We start from the raw sequence: 18,517 nt of genomic DNA on the forward strand, positions 1-18,517 counted from the left end.
GTGTGAGAGAAAGAGAGATTCCCTGCAAATAGAGAGAGAGAGAGAGATGATGCGGAAATCCTTCAGGAACCCTAAATTTAGCTGCACATAGAGAGAGGGGGAGAGACGCCTCGGAAACCCTAAAAATGAGGATTCAGAAGCCCTGAATTTCTCTGGAACACAGGCGGACGGACAGAGATCTCAGAAACCCTAAAAACAGAGGATCCAGAGAGCCTAAACAATCCAGCACTCAGAGAGAGAGAGACAGACAGAGAGACAGAGATGTCTCAGAAACCCTAAAAGTTTTTCCTTGCAGAAGAACCAAGAGCCAGAGAGAAGCTCCTCTCTTTTCTTGTGGCTGGGCTTTCTCCAGGGGGTGGGTCGACCTGCACACGTGGCATACACGTGGCATACACGTGGCATACACGTGGCGAAGCGGGGGCCGGGATGAGCAGACGTGGCGGCACACGTGGCCAGAGCTTATGGCAGTGGCTCTGACAGCTGGCAATCCCGGGGGGGGGGGGGGGGGGGGTTCATAAAAAGCGCCCGCCCCGATTTATTTATTTTTTTCTCAGTTTTATTTTTTTTCCCCAACTGTGAAAAAACTTGCGGCCAGGATCGAAGCGCCAAGGAGAGCCACAAAATCGAAGAGGGGCCTCCGCAGCCGTCCGATCTCCCTCCCCTCCGAAGAAGATCGACGGTGCAAGTGACTCGAGGCCCTTTACGCTTTTTTGAGTTTTTCTTTTTTTTCCACTGTGCGCCGCTGACGTGGAAAAAGGCCACCTTATCCCCTTGCTGACGTGGCTCCTCCTTTTCTCCTTTTTTATTTTTCCTTTTCATTTATTTAGTAATTTCTGCGTGGGGGTCCCCCATTCGCCCCTCAATTCTCAGCCACATCTTTCTTCTTCTTCTTCTTCTTCTTCTTCTTCTTCTTCTTCTTCTTCTCCTCCTCCTTTCCTACTTCTTTGTTCTTTGTCGAGGTTCCTTGTCTTTTCCGGATATTTCTAGAAACCGACCCTTTTTGTACAAGAATTGCGCTCAGCCAGAACAACTAAGGTGGGCGGGGGGGGCTTGTTGGGTCCTGACATCAATCTCTATCTGGCCTCTATTTGGGTGATCCATTGCTTTTACCAGTGTTGGATAGTGTGCTTATAGTGTGGAAGCAATCCATTCCTCTATTTGTTGCCTCCACAAGAAGTAACGCAACGCAAATCATGCACACCCTTGTCATTTCAAGTTTCACGAACCCCTCCAACGAGTTGTGAGCCGTGAATCACAAATCAAGCGAACAACAACAAAATGACATGAAAATAATGGTGTGCCTTTTGCGGTTTTGTGAATCCCTTCACGAGTTATGAGCAATAAACCGTGCGTGAATCATGAGGTTGTGTATTCATGCATCGGCCATGCAATGATGGGTGATTGTATTTTTATTGAGTTTTAGATAAAGGGAAAACAAATCTATCTATAGTAAACAAGCTAGTGATGAGTTTATGGATGAATTTATGGCTAGCGCTCTCTATCTGTGTACATGATTCTCTAGAGTAAGTACATGCATGAATATTTTCTTTTTTAGACATACCACACCACAACGCAATGCACAAAAATGTTTTTAATACAATGATAAAGAAGCTCGAATATTTTTGTTGAAACATCCAACTTTTTATTATTAGCAATGCACAACTATTGTTCCGCAATAAGCCAGTTTTTTCAAGACTATGGATTGCTTCTTTCAGGATACAGTGTTAACCAATAATATGAAAACCTTGTGTGGGTTCCCCCACATCATCATCATCTTCTCACTTTCTTAATGCAAACACTCATGATTGATCAAATTCACAACTTTTGTACCTTGTAGTGCCATGTTTATCGAGCAATGATTTATTATGTTTCTTGCACTTTCAAATTGTCAAACTTCAAGTATCGCATCATGAATCCGAACCATTCCTAATTTTATGCTCAATGCCTTATAAAAAAATTATGTGCAACTCACACAACATATCTCCCTAAGAGATGAAATAAATTTCACTTTATAATTGCCCATACTTTTTTATGTTGTGCACAAATGCTTTTACAAACTCACTTCAAGCACTATCTTTACAAGTTATGTCACATAGACACATAACTAACCTTCAAGCGATTCACCATAGCTTTCTTTGCATACAAAAATCTAAAAGAGTGGTTTCCCATTACATGCATACACTTGTATACTTGATCTAGTAAGCTATTTGATCTTCTTCTTTTTCTGTTGTAGTACATTATATTACAAGCTTGAAGTTCAAATAGTAAGAACCCACAAAGAATGTATACTTCTTGTGTTAAGAAAAGACTAAGGTGTACAACTCAAATATCTCAATTTAAGCACCATATAAGAGCAAATTTAACCTATGAATTTGGTTGGTTGACAATATCTTGGTAAAATGGTAATATTTAAATCTATGTTGATTGACAACATGAAACACAAAGCAAGAACATATTCATCTCTTTTATTATGGCCAAGCATAGATCCATCAATTTTTTGGAGTTTCAAATATTCAACCAAAATATGAATGACAAGCAAGGATTGGAAAAAGACTTTTGCTTACCAAATATAGAATATATTGTTCCAATTTCTTCAAAAAAAAAACCACCATGGAAATCTTTGATCCATCCATATTAATGGAGATTTTTATATAGGTAACACCATTTAGGATGATTTAGAGAATCGCAATCGAGTCTCGCTTTTGAAAGTATTCATTCATATTGATTAGAAGAATGATACTTAGTAAGAACATCAATTGATTTTTAAAATGCAACAATGCATCATAATATGGGTCCACATCACAAATACAATTGTCCTAAATATTTGATAGACTACTTTCATTTACTCATGTGTCCACTACTAAAGGCATCACGCATGCTCTTTGATTGGCAAGAGTATCTACATGAATGCACTATCAACATATAACATATATGTGCTACCCCTTCCACCTACTTGAATTCAAGGACATGGAAATTCTATCTAGCAAATCACCAAAACAAAGAGACAAATAGAAGGCTAGACTCGTTGCACACCACAAAACAAGTTTGTTGCACAAACAAAGGGTGTTATTGTGGTGATGCTTATTGGGTATACTTGTGCTTGGATTCCACTTAGAGAAAACGAGAAATAATCATTCTTTTTTAGGATTAGAAACATTGTTCCATTTGCTATGGAGTTGTCCATCCACAAGAATGTTTATTTTTATTTATTTTTAGAAAACATATCCTTCCATTAGCTTAAAAAACCATATCAGCTACAAAATACAAAATGATGGGAAGGAGATGATTATCCTTCCCCACAATAATGTTTATTGGTAAACTAGGTTTCCATATGGACAATTTGGAAAATCATTTTGGTTGTCGAGTCTCTTCCTCACCGGTTGCAATGAGATGCAAGTAGTTTCCATTGGTTTAGATTTTGGGCAATTTGGATCATTGGGGTAAATTGGAACTCTTTCATATTTGGGCAACTACACATTGTGGACTTTTTTTCTTTATTTTAGTTCCTTTCTCAAACACTCTCTTTATGATAGTTTTCAATTTGTTGAAATCTTTGTACAACAATTTCATTTCATTTCGAGTGCTTTTGATCATTGGAAGTTTGTAGGTTTTTACCTCACATTGAGAAATCCCACTATGATATAGGTATTGCTAAATACATGCATACATACATCATTGATCCAACAAAGATATTTTTTATTCTTATAACAAAAACGTCATTTAATCCAACAAAGTTGAATTGATTTTCACTTCTTTATTGACCAATATACTCATATGGACTAAGATAGTGTCATACAAATGCAAATGGTAGTAGTTGCTCAAAGCAAATTTTGAACTAATTACATCTTATGCATATATAGTTGTTTCTAGAAAGTTTTGAAACATCCCAAAATCTACAGAAGCGTGCAACATCTGGCATGATCTCATCCATCTTGACTGGTACCTCATTCTTGTTGAACCATTTTGGCTCAAAGTCAATCTTGGGCCTTCTAGGAATCTTTCTTGTGTTGTTGATGTTGGTCATCCAGTGGGCTTTCGTAACAAAATCATGCAAATAAAATATAGCATAAGTTAGAAAATGGTGTATTCATCATATAATATTTATTGTAAATTTTCTTTATAGTCTAGGCCATCCATGTACATAATAAATATTATGAGATGTTGTCAATTCACATAAGCTAATGCATGTTCGCTATGAAGTATCCATTAGATATCTCATATTTAATGCTATGATCTCGAGATACACTAATGATGCGTTGTAGCTTGTAGAAGTAGATTGTTAAGTATCTATCGTCATCTCACATTTGATGATCTTGTCTGAGGATACTCTCGTGACACCTAATAGAAGTAGAGAGAGAGAGGGACTCTATTATGGTCTTTGGAGGTCAAATATGACCTATGAGCCCAAAAATATTAAATTTCATGTAATACATGTGAAAGTGAGTAGCAACTCTTGATGTTTAAGAACTTTACCAATGAATTGTGCAATCGAGAGTGCACTTTGTGATTGTGAAAGGAATTCGTGTAATGACTAGGTTTGGTCGAAGATGTGTGGAAACCATAGTTGAATATGATCAAAAGCAGAGCATTGTATCAAAATGTGATACTCATACTCTCAAACTTGTTTTGGGCAAAGTGTGCACAATCAACCACATCTCACCACTTGTGCCCCAATGCCCTATCTCACATCACAATGTGTCTAAGCTAAGCCGCATGGAAGCAATGGTTCTGATGGCATATGACGGGATGGGCACTAACATGTATCAGTGTGTGTAGTTTCCCCATTGGGTAAAGATTATGGTTGTGTAGTTAGGTGCAACATGTGTAATAGAATGTGTGAATCGTGATCCTCACAGGGCCTCCACATTTTTCCCATGTCATGATACATTTACATAGGAATCTAATGATGCATCATGAAGCAAGTGTATTGCATCCCATCATCCGGATTCCGAACCATTTTTCTATATCTTGCATCCAAATGGAATACAAATTTTTTTGCGTTTATGCATCTTTTGGATCTTTTTACTTGCTTCCCATGCGATTCGAGAACCTTAAGAAAAAATGTCCATGTTTCAACAAGAAATGAGATAGTACATGATTCAGGAGCACAAAAGGCGAGCGATCGGAAGAGGCCATAAAAGAGAAAGAGAGTGAGTGAGTGATAAGGGCAACAAAATACAGAAGAGGATGGCGAGTTCTATCGGACGTATGGAAATGCGGACCAAAGTTTTTTGCTCGGAATAATGATGAGGGGAGAAGGTGGATACGAAGTCAGGAATTCCGAAGATAAGATCATCGGCGAAGGCTAATGCTTCTGAGTTTCCGGTGAAACAGGGGGTATATATAGGGTAGGGTATTATTGGTGAAGGGTATATTTTTTGATAAATGTCTGTAATTGTCAATGGAAGCTTTGCTCTGTTTTTGTTATTTTTGGAGGAAAGGGGTCTGTGTTTTCCATCAATATAAATAGGGCATTATTAGTGAAGGGTATATTTTTTTTGATAAATGTCTGTAATTGTCAATGGAAGCTTTGCTCTGTTTTTGTTATTTTTGGAGGAAAGGGGTCTCTGTTTTCCATCAACATAAAGACCAGGTAAAATCACTGCCTCTTAAATTTCTCTCTCTGCTTATCTTGACCTGAGTTAGTAATTATCGCCATCAACTAAATCAGGAAATGATGTATTTATGCAATCTATTCATCCATGCATGCATCTCTACATATGTCAGTTCAAATATTGTGAAATTTCACATCCTTTTGTTGAATCTGTGTCTATTAAGGTCTGTGCAGAGTAGGGCGAACATGTCAGATGATTGTTTTTGCAACATGTAATGGACTTTTAGCCTGTTTGAGATGTTCTCCCCCTCCCCCCCTTTCTTTTCTTTCCCATTTAGAAATCTCTTGCGGATGACATGGAATGGGCTTTTGTGTCAAACATGAGCAGATTGAAAAGCTTGGATGAAGAAGATAAATGAAAAAATGTCTCAATTAAGTGACATCAATAGAGAAAAGAAATGGTGCACGATTTCATGGCTAGCTGACAGAAATTTTGAAATTTCAGACCCTTTTTTGGTCGAAAATTGGTCTCATGAAGAAGGAAATTTGATACCATCTTATGGTTTGTGTTGAAATATGATCTGGATTAACTGGCGTCGAAAAATAAAAAGGAACACTGTAAAGAAAGGCTGTTCATTATGACAATCTCTGTGTATTTTATATGGAGGAGAGTCATGAGTACATTGACATGTTGGGAGGGGCATTCTCGCAAGAGTATTAATAATTATCTGCAGAATGGAGATCCGATTATCTTCAACTCTTACTGAAGGAACTTGTAATGGCATGAAGCATGCACTTCAGAGGTTTGATTGTGGCCTTTAGGAAGACGAAGGCTAATAATGGTCTCCAAGTTCCAATACCCCAGGTAAACTGTGCATTTTGGAATTTTGAATACTGATAACAGAAGGAATGCGATCTTTTCAAAATCACGAGAATCTCATGTCTAGGTTTGGAAGAACTTTGGCTGGTTTACAATTTGAACATTCCTAACAGTGTCCAAATTTGAATCAGCTCACACAGGAACTTAGGAATTTAGCATAAGACAGCCTTTCAGGGAGGGTAGTCATGGACCCCACAAGCTGCCTGCACTAGGTAGCAATCCTGGCCCCTTTTTCAGTTCACTCCTGTACCCATATCAAAGACAATGATGGGGGGTAAGAACAGGTGCAATGGGTGGCTAGCCCTCTACAAGTCACATGGAACTAAGGAAGTCAAGACTAAAGGAGCGGATGGCTGAGGTGGAGCCTGGAGCCAAATGATGGTGCACTGGTGGAGGCAGTGGTGGAAGGGTGCAAGTATGAAATTTTAATATGGAAGTACAAATCTGATGCTTTAAGAGGATGTCGAGGTAACCTGGTGCCGTATATGAATGTATATATATATATATGGTAAGGCCATTACCTCAGATCTCTTATTTGTGTTGTGCCTTACATAAACTTCTTGATGTCCTTGAGCTTTCACCACCTTGCCCATGTCCTCATTGGTTGATCATGTTGATCATGTGTCCAGTGGCTCCTTGGATAACCCCATCAACTCTAAAGATGATTTACCTAAGACTTTAATTTTTCTTATGAATCTTTCCTGACCATATACCTATGATGTCGCACAAGTAGGTGAGCCCTCTAGTACATGGTTCACCTTTAGGAAAAATTCATTCACGACACATTTCCTTGTCATACCATTCTCATCCCTTAACACTTGTAACATGCTAAGCTGGATCTGTAACAGGTTTAGTTGAGCACATTGATTCATTTTATTTTACTCATGCTACTTTGTTCTTTTGCATAGTTGGACTAAGTTCACATAAATGAATATTCCACCCTGCATTGTGACTTTATTCTCCTCAGGACCTTGATTAAAATGTCAGTTATACATTTTCTCTTACCCAAATATAATATCTTCTCCACATATGTTTCAAAGGGAACATAATGAACATTCCTATCTTCTTTCTGGTGTGGGTGGGCAGTACGCTGTATGCATCTGCTTGCAGATATGGTATGTCTGGCAGAAAACACCATTCTCTAGAGAGACCATGATAAATGACTTACCTTCATACATCTACTACAAGAACACCCACACCGTCTTCTCTAGCTGTAACTGCAGAATGCTCCTATGAACCATAATTCTCACCAAAGATGTGAGGAATGCTATTTCTTCAATTGCTTGAACGTGCCTCGGCAATCTTGCAGCCAGATTAGGCTTTTTAAATTTTATTGTCAAAACACGCAGGCATACCCAAAATTTTAGAAACTTTAATTTAAAGCTGAAATATATGTTTTGTGAACTATTGCCCTTCTGCAATGATGAAGCAATTAATTTATGGTAGACATATTTCGTAATATGTGTTTTTTCTTCTGCACATGACACTGAAAAGCATTCTTTATGCATCTGATGGTCTAGGGCATGCAATCTCCATGTAAAAATGATCTATATAAATGCTCTTTATTTTGTCATTGATTGTACTGTTAACTCAATATGCCACAACTGGATTTTGTCTTCTTCTTTTCAGCATTCAGAAATCCTAAATCCAAAAAGGCAGCACTGCTATGAAAACTAACTTGATTGTCTAAATGGTGGAAGACATTGACTACATCACCGAAATCATGTCATTTGTATTGGATAATTTACAAGTGGTAAGAGAGTATATGCCTGGTTGCTTTAAAAAGTATGTGTTTCAAGAACTATTCATGATTTCATTTACTGGCTCAGTGAATGTTACTTGTTCAACACTTCAAGAAAATTGGGATAAAGAATTTGAATTCATTTAAATTTGCTGTGCTGGGAATTTTTTCTGTTCCCTAATCACAGTCTTGAGTGAATGATATATATGAGCAATGAGATACATAGGGATCGTACTTTTGTCATTGAGTAACATGCCAAAGGTTCTCATTATTGGTAGTAGAATATTGAATCAAGATCAACAAAAACCTACCTTCAGGTTACCTGAAGTCAACAACACTCTATCAAACGTTTTGACCTTTTTAGGTAGAATCAGAGGAACCAAATAAAAGATAGTACCTTGACGCTGTCTCATTTAGGTGAAACAAATATTATATGGACAATTAAGTTTATGTTACAATATGATAAAATTATTGTCACTGTCAGGAAAACCATGGATAAGAATTTGTGGTAAACAATATAAGAATAACTTTATAATCCACACAAAATTTTCTTTTTACTTCAATATTCTATTTTGAAACAATATGGCAGTGGATTGCTTTTAGGCCAAATTACGAAACTTATAATATATTGTTGTGGAGAAGTACCCCATAGTTTTCCGTTATTGTTATAAATGCCCCTGATTTTTCAATATTTCCTGCCCTTGGCAAATCCCTCTCGAGAAATTATATTATATTTGCTATTTGAGAAACTATATCAACAATTTGTCCTCTTTCACGGGTAGAATGTGAATTTGGGGAAATAAAGAGAACTTAGTGGCATTTGGAAAAATAGTTTTTATTTAGATGTTTTATGAACAACATTTTATGAGCCTATTTGTTGTAGGTATCTTACAAATGGCTGAGCAGAAAGTTCTCAATAACCGCAAATGAAGCCAAGAGGTGCATTCTCTCTTCCATACACATAGGAAGTCATATTTAGAAACTACGATTGCTAGTGGAGTGTGGATGAACCACCTAATACAGTTTTCTTAACAAGTTCATGTGCCAATAATGATGAAAAATATGTAGGTTACTTCAAATAATTTCTGACCAACATGGGGACAGTTTAGAAGTTATCTATGCGGTATCAGGATGGTCCAAGAAGGGGAGTTGTTACTCCATTCAGCTAGTACCAAAAACTAGACTACAAGGTGCGGAAAATATAGACAATAAGCTGTAGCCAATGTTATTTACCTTTGGATAGTGATATTTTATAACATTCAATCTAAGCTACATGGGTTCAAAAAATTGAATCACATTTCTCAAAAAAACCATGGTATAGACTAAAAGATATAGACCAAAGTTTTCCAGAATCTAAACTATCCCATTTCTACAATAATTATTATATTCTAACGATAAGACTATAAGATATGTAGGATCAAAGTTTTTGCACCTTTGAATAGTGATGTTTTATAGAAATTTGACATCTGAGCAGAAGCTAAAGATATGATCAATGGTCATGTGTCTGTTCACGTCTATAGCGTGCAACCGTGTATACCTAAGGACCCAGCTGAACTTTGGAGTGCTGAATATGTTCAGTCAGAGGAACTATTCAAACAGCCACCTGAAGTTGATAATTGCCTTCGTGATAATCGGTAGCAATAGAAAATCTCCTACTTTTTTTCTATGCTTTGTATTATTCTGTAAGTTTTAGAAATCCTGCTTTTTCTTTACAGATTCAGTGCGATTTCTTGTGCTTCTATTGATCGTAAACGGCTTGGAACAAGTAGCAAAGTAGTTCCTGAATCAAGTACTAGTGGGCGAGATAGGCCTTCAAGCATGGATATGATGGTGGATCACTCCAATCGATTAGAATTGGAAGGTTTTGCTAAACAAGATGTTCTAGGAACGAGTCTTCCAACCCTAATTGTTTCCGAAAGCAAGAGTGATAACTCTAATACAATGACAAAGAAGGCTGAAATATGTATGCCTGGATCGAAGAAAAGAAAAGTTGTGAATACGTGCATTGATGATTATGGCCAGGAAGGTAAGAAATTTAAATATGATGCGCGCATCTGTGTGGTAGGTTTGAGTGTGTAGAGCAAGAGTTTTTTATATGCAGGAAAGTGTAAACCTCTGAAAACAGTACTTAACATTATGTGTTAGGATCTAGTACATACAAAACACAAATGAGGTAACTCCCAGCATGTTTTTGATAATTTACTGTTGGTTATATGAGGAATACAGTGACTCGGGTGGTTTGGGAAGACGAAGACATAGTAACGGAGGATAAAATCAACGTAAAGACTGCCAGTATCAATAGTATTGTTGATACAAATGGATCCATGGAATCATCTAAATCCACCAGTAAAAGGTACAACATGTAACTCCTAAATTTTGTTTTCGCTCTTAATTGGTGCTCAGTGTCCATTTGTGACAATTGAGGGCGTGGGTGTGGGAGTTGAACTTCGGACCTACAGCTTATAGGGCAAGAGTTCACACCACCTATATTTTTCGGAAAATTTGAAAATGCGCCTAGTGTCTGATCTGAGTATGAATGTGTTTGTAGGTCAACACATGCCAGATTTGTGTCTAATAAATCGTCTGGCAAAGGATCATCATCTAAAGATACTTCCCGTGGAAAAATCTCTTCGTTTTTCAAGAAGGTTTGAAAGTGTATATACTGTGATATAAATGTAAAGAGACCACAATAGGTTTACAATTGTATTTGGGTCATCTTTATGTTACTCCATTGATCTTGCTTGTTGAAATGTGAGAATGGTATGTTTTGAGCATTCAAACTCTAGGTATGTTGAGTTCTGGAAACAGTTGTAAGTCGTCAAATGGTTATTATTGATGTACAAAATTTCCTGTTTCTATGTGAAATTGTGGTCATTACCTTCATTGTCTTCTAGATGTTTGAATTGTGTAATTCCTAGTGATGTTATGTGTTGAGAAATAGAAGCATTAAAAGACATGTTTTTGCATCAACTAGTGAGAGAGGATGTTTCAGCCTTGGTAGTTTCCATGTTTTTTCACCATTCGGAATTCCGCAATATGAACCTTCACATATGTGCCATCTTTAAGACTTTAACCTTGTCTAGGCAATGGGCATAAGCTTTCACACTTCTCGCCACATCATTCATTTTTTTCACCTTGCTCTGTGTGAACCAACTTAAGGCATTTGTAATGAGGTAGTGTTGAATTGAAGAAATTGTTCTAGGACACTATTTACATGTTATGCTTAAAAGGAAATAGTTCCCAACATTTTAAATTTAGCTAGGAGGGTTGAGGGTTTAGGGTTTAGCAATTGTGTACAAGGATCGATTGCATGAATAAAACCCAACAAGAAATGAATGAAGCAATTTGATGTTTAGTATCATTAACTTTGGGCACTTCACATATTTAGATGTGCATGTATATTGGTTGTATGTTGAAGTGTAATGTTTCATCTGTTATGGTTGCTAATATACAATCAAAATCCATATTAGGATTGGACAAATGATTTGTGCAACATTGTTTGCTTGGAAATTGTGGAGTAATTTACAATTGTATCTTCCAATTGACCCCAAAGTTATTTTATTTTCTAAAAAACTCAATGGCCGTTGTATTTTCCATTGAATAACCCCAATAAGATCATGGGTGTTCAGGGGAACTTCCCTCTCTTTTCATGATGTAAATCAAATTTGCAACATTACTTTTGAGGTGTAGTCTGATCATCTATATTTCTTTCTTATTCTTCTTTGATTGTAATTAGCTTGCTCGAGACATATATTTCTTTCTTATTCTTCATTGATTGTAATTAGCTTGCCCAAGACTCTATGTCTTGGGCTCAAAACCCAAATTCCTCACCTCTTTATTACTATATACATATCTCTTAATTTACACACGTGCACGCACACACACACACATTTACTATAATAAAGAAAACTGCCAGATTAGAATTCCCTTCAATTTTCGTAGATAATGCTTTGACTCCATGCACACCATCAAATACAAAAGTATTGTGCATATCCCAATTATGACGCAATCCTCGATACCTCAAAAATAGGACAATGATCTCCATCTTTTGATTTTGGGTTGACCTGTCTGAATGTGCAATCACACACTATCTTGGTGTCAAATAGCATTGTGACAAAACTTGCTAAATTTGAGAAATGTCTCTAAATCTGACACACAATCAGACGTTGTATGAAAATGATGACTACCATTTTCCAATTGAATAGTGCAAAGGAAGCAATAGTCAGTTGCTAGTCCATGTCGCTTTAGAGCTAATCCCAAAGGCAAACCCCCAATAAAAACTGTCCAAATGAAGACCTTCGCTACAAGTGACAAATTAGAATGCCAACTACGTTTTAAGATTTGCCACCACCCATGATTAGAGTTATATATTTTCCATTCTTTCAACCTTAGATGAGATACCCATCAAAGAGACTAAACGGAACAATGATACAAGAGATTAGTAGCCACTTGTAAAAACGACGTTTGACCTCATAAACACCAATTAACTCATGGTTGCTCTTTTGTTTGTAAATGAAAAGAACCTTGTATCAATGCAATATGTTGTAGTTGTTGTCAGATAAACCCATAATTGGGCGGGATGCGTTATAATTATCGCGCTTCAACAAACTCCAAAATTCTTTGAGATAGAGCCTAAACTATATCTCTCACTTCTTTGACCCCCATATGAAACAATCGATTAAATTGAGAGCACAATCTCTCCTTTCTAGGCCAACATTATAACTGAGAAGTCACAAGTAACTCTTTTTGCAAAGAATTGCAATGCTCTCTACTAGATGATGTATTCTATAAAAATAACAAGAGCACTTCTTACCATTAGACAACTAAGTGTTGAACACATGAAGAGCAAGAAATCCTAAGTGAAATACGCTCGTTCAATAATTGCCACCATAAAGCCTTAATTGTTCTCCTCCTATGTGTTGTACCTTCATTCTCAAATCTGTCCCACGGGTGAACACATGTACGCACATTATTTACACATAGAGAGATGATTTGTGGATTTGGTCTCGTATATCAAAATTGGCCTCCTCTTAGACAAAAAACATGTATTCTATTCTCTCTCATTACGTGTATAAGATGTTGGTTGGGTTGAACAAGAAAGCCCACATGAAGAAGTAGGGAATCCTAAAACAAAGATTGGAGGAAGAGGGTGGGAAGTGATGAGTTATGACTAAAGCCTTGATCAAATATTTGACGAACTTTGAAAAGAAAAGGCTTTCATATACGATAGAAGGGATCTCAAGGGCGATAATATATATTTACATGGCAATCTCACTCTAACTCAAATAGCACATTGCAAAAAAAAAATCTAGGATTGATGGACATAGGAAAAGATTCAAAATTGTATGTTTACAATGATGGAAAGGCAATTATTATAGAGAAGAGATTCATAGTAGGTTGTATGGCCTATGAGACCTTACTAATGACTATATGGAATTGTAATGGATATCTAAGGATAGTTGCTAAGTATTTTGAAGATATTGAGACCATCAATGCATTGGTCGTAAATTCTTTGATGTACAAGGATATATATGGGAGTTGGTAAGTTGTCCCCAACCACGAATACTATGAAGCAATAGAGGTAACAATGGGCAATGGTTCGGTTCGGTTCGAGAATGTCAAACCCAAACTGTTTAAAATTGAACTGTTTAAAAAAATGAAACTTAAACCAAACCGAATGAACCACGAAACTGTTTAACCAAAACCATTTAAACTGAACTGTTACAAAAAATTCAAGCTCAAACTAAATGGTTTTAGAGACATTCAAACATTTAAATCGTTAAACTATTAAACCGTGGTTTTGCAGTTTTGTTTTAGTTTTCAAGTTAGGTCAAATTTTAAAATTTTAAAATTTTCAATATTTCAAATTTTAAAATTTTAAAATTTAAAGATTTTTCTTAAAATATTGAAATTAGGCTTAAAATATTAAAAAAAAAAATTTAAGAAAAAATGTAAGTGTCAATCCTAAACCATAAAACCGTTTGAGCCATTTAAACCACGGTTTCAAACCATTTAAATTGAAAAGGGTTAAATTGATAAAGGCTCAGACCGAACCAAATTATTAAATCCCCAAACCGAACTGAACCGAACCGAACATGAACCGTTTACAAAAACCTAACCTGAACCGTTTAAATCATTAAGCCATTAAGCCATGGTTTCGTGATTCGGTTTGGTTCATATCGAACCATTGCCGATTGCTAAATAGAGGATTTGGTGTAATGGTTGTAATGTGCAAAGAGGGGCTTTGTGATAGAGCCAATTTTGTCAATAAGGATGTTGATGCGCAGTATATGTGGGTACAAATCAAAAGAGGGAATTTTATAGAGTTATATATAGCAATTTCTATCTTCCACTTGTGTACTTGAGATTTGCAGCTCTCGAAAAATCACCATGTCTCTACATTATAAGATGATACCATAAGATTTCCTATTATGGGGGATTTAGCAATATTATGAGACTTCAATAGAAGTGCCAAGGATAATCAAACAAGTATCTTTGGCACAAGGCCATGTATGGAGAAGTTATGGCAAAAGAAGTAACCCTAAACCCTAAAGCAATAAGCTCAAGATATGAGTGAATAAACAAGATACATATGGCAAACACTTTCTAGCCTTGGGAAATGCTCATGCATTTGGGTATATAATGGTTTGTCACAATGGCCTAGATGAGGTGTTTTGTTATTTCAATACCCAAGGGAGATACAAGATTCATCATTGAAAATATGAGTCAATGCAATGAGTTTGGTCTAACCTAGAAGTCACGTAATCTGTCTTTATAGCAAGGTTGATTGGAAAATTAGGGGTAATGAACCACAATGTTGTATAAAATCCCACTCCATTGATTTATGGGATGTCCATCTTTTACATCTAAGATAAAATAGTTCATGCATATCGACACTTTTAGGTGAAGGAAGAATGCACAAAGGGTGTATTTGCTAAGAACAAGTGTGAGTTGGCTAATTACAAATTTTTCTAGGAGACTCTTGATTGTATTGTATATTTGTGAAGTATATAATGGAGTATACAATGGCATGCTAGATTTGGATCCTTTCTCCATCACTAAAAGAAATAACACAAGGATTGCCAAAGTCATTACATTATGCAACCACAAATGCCTTTCCCACACAATCAACAAGGTACCCATATGTGGTAGCATCGCACAAATAGTTGGAAATTGGAATGATGAGGAATGTTGTGATACAAGGATATAAATACAATACGAACTAACTTACGGGATTTCTACACACAAGCAAGCAAGAATAACTTTTCAATGCCTTGTGAAGAATAAGAAGGAATCATATTTAACTAAATTTGAAGAAGTGTACTTCTTGTTATTAGGGAAAGAAAGTAAAAGAGCATGCAACACGCTTAATCAGAGGCAACCTACCACACAACTAACTCACCTCAAGTGTGGCATGAATATGCAAAGATACTATATGATATCCCAAGCAACCCCATCTTCTCGATGGCTCATGCCCACATGAATCTAACTTTTTTAATCCACAACAAATCATGGCCACATGAATCTACTATTTATAATCCAAAATATGTAAGACATGTTATTGATATGTTATAATTTGGAAGGCCCAAGATCATGATAGATTGGAAATGAGTGCTTTATTTATGCTCATAAAACCTTGCACCTACTTCTAGCACACATATTTAATAGAGCTATATGTGAAGGTTTCCCTACTAATTAGATAGAACATGTTGTACCAATATTAAAAATGGAGCCCCATGACATGGAGCATTGATAAGAGAATCGTGAGTGACCATGACTTGGCGAAACTACATGGCTCAATCCTAGATTCAAAGTTGAATATATGGGCAAAGAAAATTGGTTATCATTAAACCCAACATGTAGGTTTTGGAAATGGGCTCATAACATTGGATCACATATTGACCTTGTTGTTTCCATAGAGGGAAGAGCCCATAAAAAAGAGAATTTATTGTTGCTTTGTGGATTTCTATTGTTATCTGAATGCAATCATATTTGTACATGTGTGGATGCAATCTTCAAGTTCTAAACTAAGAGATGGATGATATTTACAAATTTTGAGAAGAAAATTTTAGTTAAATAAAAGAGCAACATAATGTTAACAAGAGAATAATTTGAACAAGTGATTTTATATGCATATAGAAAGCATAACCACAAGAACCAATTAGTATAAAGTAGAAACAATAATCTACTTAAAATTAAAAACTGTTAAACCTTCATGGAACAAGTTTCTAGAAAAGCCTATAAGATCTTCAAGTTTGAGAAAGATAATATGGTTAAACAAAAGAACAAGGTAACCTAGGCTACAAAATGATTTGAATCGAAGCCCTTTTTGCGAAAAAAGTAGAGGGTAACAACAACAACAACAACAACAACAATAACAACAACAATAACAAGAAATTATGATCCATTGGTGGATGAGTGATCCTGGACTCACCCTAACAGTGTGGGATTGGATCAAGTCGATTTAGCAAAGTCCAAAAAAATAACTTTCTAGACTTTTTCTAGACTTTCTAGACTTTTTCACATGTCTTTGGGACACTATTAAAGAAGACCTCCTCCAGGCATATGAGGAGATCATCACCTCTAGAAGCATGCCAGAGGAATTTGGACAGGGGATGATACATCTCATTCCTAAAAATGGTGGGAATGCCAACAACATTAGCAAGTGACGGCCCATAACTCTTCTCAATACTGCCTATAAGTTGCTCGCAAAAATTGTGGCACGTCGTTTAACACCACTACTCAACTCATTCATCCGTCCCAGACAGGTTTCGTTAGAAATCGGAGCATCCTAGACAACCTCTTCTCATTCTGGGAAGTAGTAGCCCTTGCCAAGCGAACCAACAACAAGGTCGCGGTGGTGCTACTAGATTTTGAGAAAGCATATGACAGGGTATGTTGGAACTTTCTAGAATGTGTGATGGGGAAACTCGGCTTTCAAGATACATGGATCAAAGGCATTGCAGGACTTTATAGGAATGGCAACAGTTGCGTTTCACTGGCAGGTGAAAGGGTCCCCTTTTTCTGAATATCCCGATCTGTACGACAAGGATGCCCACTAGCTCCATCCTTATTTCTATTATATGCCGAAACACTCTCTTGCTTTCTCAACTCGCGACATCTCAACCTACGTGGTCTTCCCGTACCTCATTCTTGTTGGAGAACTCGACGTTCCTTATGTCCGACACTCGGCCTCAACCGAGATTCTTTTCATACACAGAAAAACAGGTAATGAAACGTGACACAAAAGGGAGAAATGGTACACAGGAGGTTTACGTGGAAAACCCCAAAATAGGGAAAAAACCACGGCAGCCCACAGGCTACAAACTGTCACTATGTAGTAATATACAACAGTGAGTTCACTGAGGCAACGACCTCGTGCTCTCAGATCTTCGCCACAGGCGGCGGTTACAACAGAGGCAACGACCTCGTCTCTCTCTCTCTCTCTGTACAGTTACGCGCTCTCTCTTCTTCTTGCACCAACAAGGAAGAATAACAACAACAAAAACAACAACAACTAAAAGTTTGCCCTAAGTCATATTTATACTAATATGACTTTTCGGCTATTTACAAATGTAGCCTCGATGGGCTCTCAGAAACATATTTACGAATATGTCTCTTCCTCCGGTTCATACCGGGCCTGCACCATCCGGCTCTCCGTAGTCGGGTACTCCCCATCCGGTTCATACCGGGCCTACACCATCCGGCTCTCCGCAGTCGGGTACTCCCCATCCGGTTCATACCGGGCCTACACCATCCGGCTCTCCGCAGTCGGGTACTCCCCATCCGGTTCATACCGGGCCTACACCATCCGGCTCTCCGCAGTCGGGTACTCCCCATCCGGTTCATACCGGGGCCTGCACCATCCGGCTCTCCGTAGTCGGGTACTCCCCATCTGGTTCATACCGGGCCTACACCATCCGGCTCTCCGCAGTCGAGTACTCCCCATCCGGTTCATACCGGGCCTACACCATCCGGCTCTCCGCAATCGGGTACTCCCCATCCGGTTCATACCGGGCCTACACCATCCGGCTCTCTGCAGTCGGGTACTCCCCATCCGGTTCATACCGGGCCTACACCATCCGGCTCTCCGCAGTCGGGTACTCCCCATCCGGTTCATACCGGGGCCTACACCATCCGGCTCTCCGCAGTCGGGTACTCCCCATCCGGTTCATACCATTTCGGCCTCGACCGAGTTTGTTCGTCGGCACTGTTCTTCTCCCTTCCCATCCGGAGGGACCTGTCTCCCAACAATTCTTACCAAAGCATCCTGGATATAGAATTTGTAGATGACACAACAGTCTACCTGCAAGGGGACTTGGAAAACCTCCAAAAGCTAGAA

General features: G+C 37.7%; 1 protein-coding gene across 5 annotated transcripts; it reads left to right on the forward strand.

Annotated features, from left to right (window-relative positions):
• Positions 1–5,476: 5,476 nt before the first annotated feature.
• On the forward strand, positions 5,477–11,029 carry LOC147855584 (uncharacterized). 5 transcript variants are annotated; one of them, XM_087330727.1, is made up of 9 exons: positions 5,513–5,593; positions 5,943–6,015; positions 8,064–8,187; positions 9,059–9,114; positions 9,244–9,365; positions 9,650–9,809; positions 9,891–10,201; positions 10,402–10,528; positions 10,724–11,029. In XM_087330727.1, exons 3-9 carry the CDS (start codon positions 8,125–8,127, stop codon positions 10,824–10,826), a joined length of 942 nt encoding a protein of 313 aa, XP_087186853.1. In that variant the 5' UTR covers positions 5,513–5,593; positions 5,943–6,015; positions 8,064–8,124; the 3' UTR covers positions 10,827–11,029. The 5 variants fall into 5 exon arrangements, with proteins under 5 accessions (XP_087186852.1, XP_087186853.1, XP_087186854.1 ...); XM_087330726.1 differs by lacking the exon at positions 5,943–6,015 and having other exon boundaries at positions 5,477–5,593; XM_087330728.1 differs by lacking the exon at positions 5,513–5,593 and having other exon boundaries at positions 5,904–6,015.
• Positions 11,030–18,517: the final 7,488 nt, after the last annotated feature.

This window comes from Azolla caroliniana, unplaced genomic scaffold (assembly GCF_043228905.1).
Source record: "Azolla caroliniana isolate FFs.n. ecotype wild unplaced genomic scaffold, voAzoCaro1.0.p SCAF_14, whole genome shotgun sequence".
NCBI lineage: Eukaryota > Viridiplantae > Streptophyta > Polypodiopsida > Salviniales > Salviniaceae > Azolla > Azolla caroliniana.

Coding starts and splice junctions, on each gene's coding strand:
- LOC147855584 (XM_087330726.1), top strand. CDS start 8,125: ATGGTGGAAGACATTGACTACATCACCGAAATCATGTCATTTGTATTG. Junction 8,188..9,058: donor TATTGGATAATTTACAAGTG/GTAAGAGAGTAT, acceptor TATTTGTTGTAG/GTATCTTACAAATGGCTGAG. Junction 10,202..10,401: donor TGATGATTATGGCCAGGAAG/GTAAGAAATTTA, acceptor TGAGGAATACAG/TGACTCGGGTGGTTTGGGAA.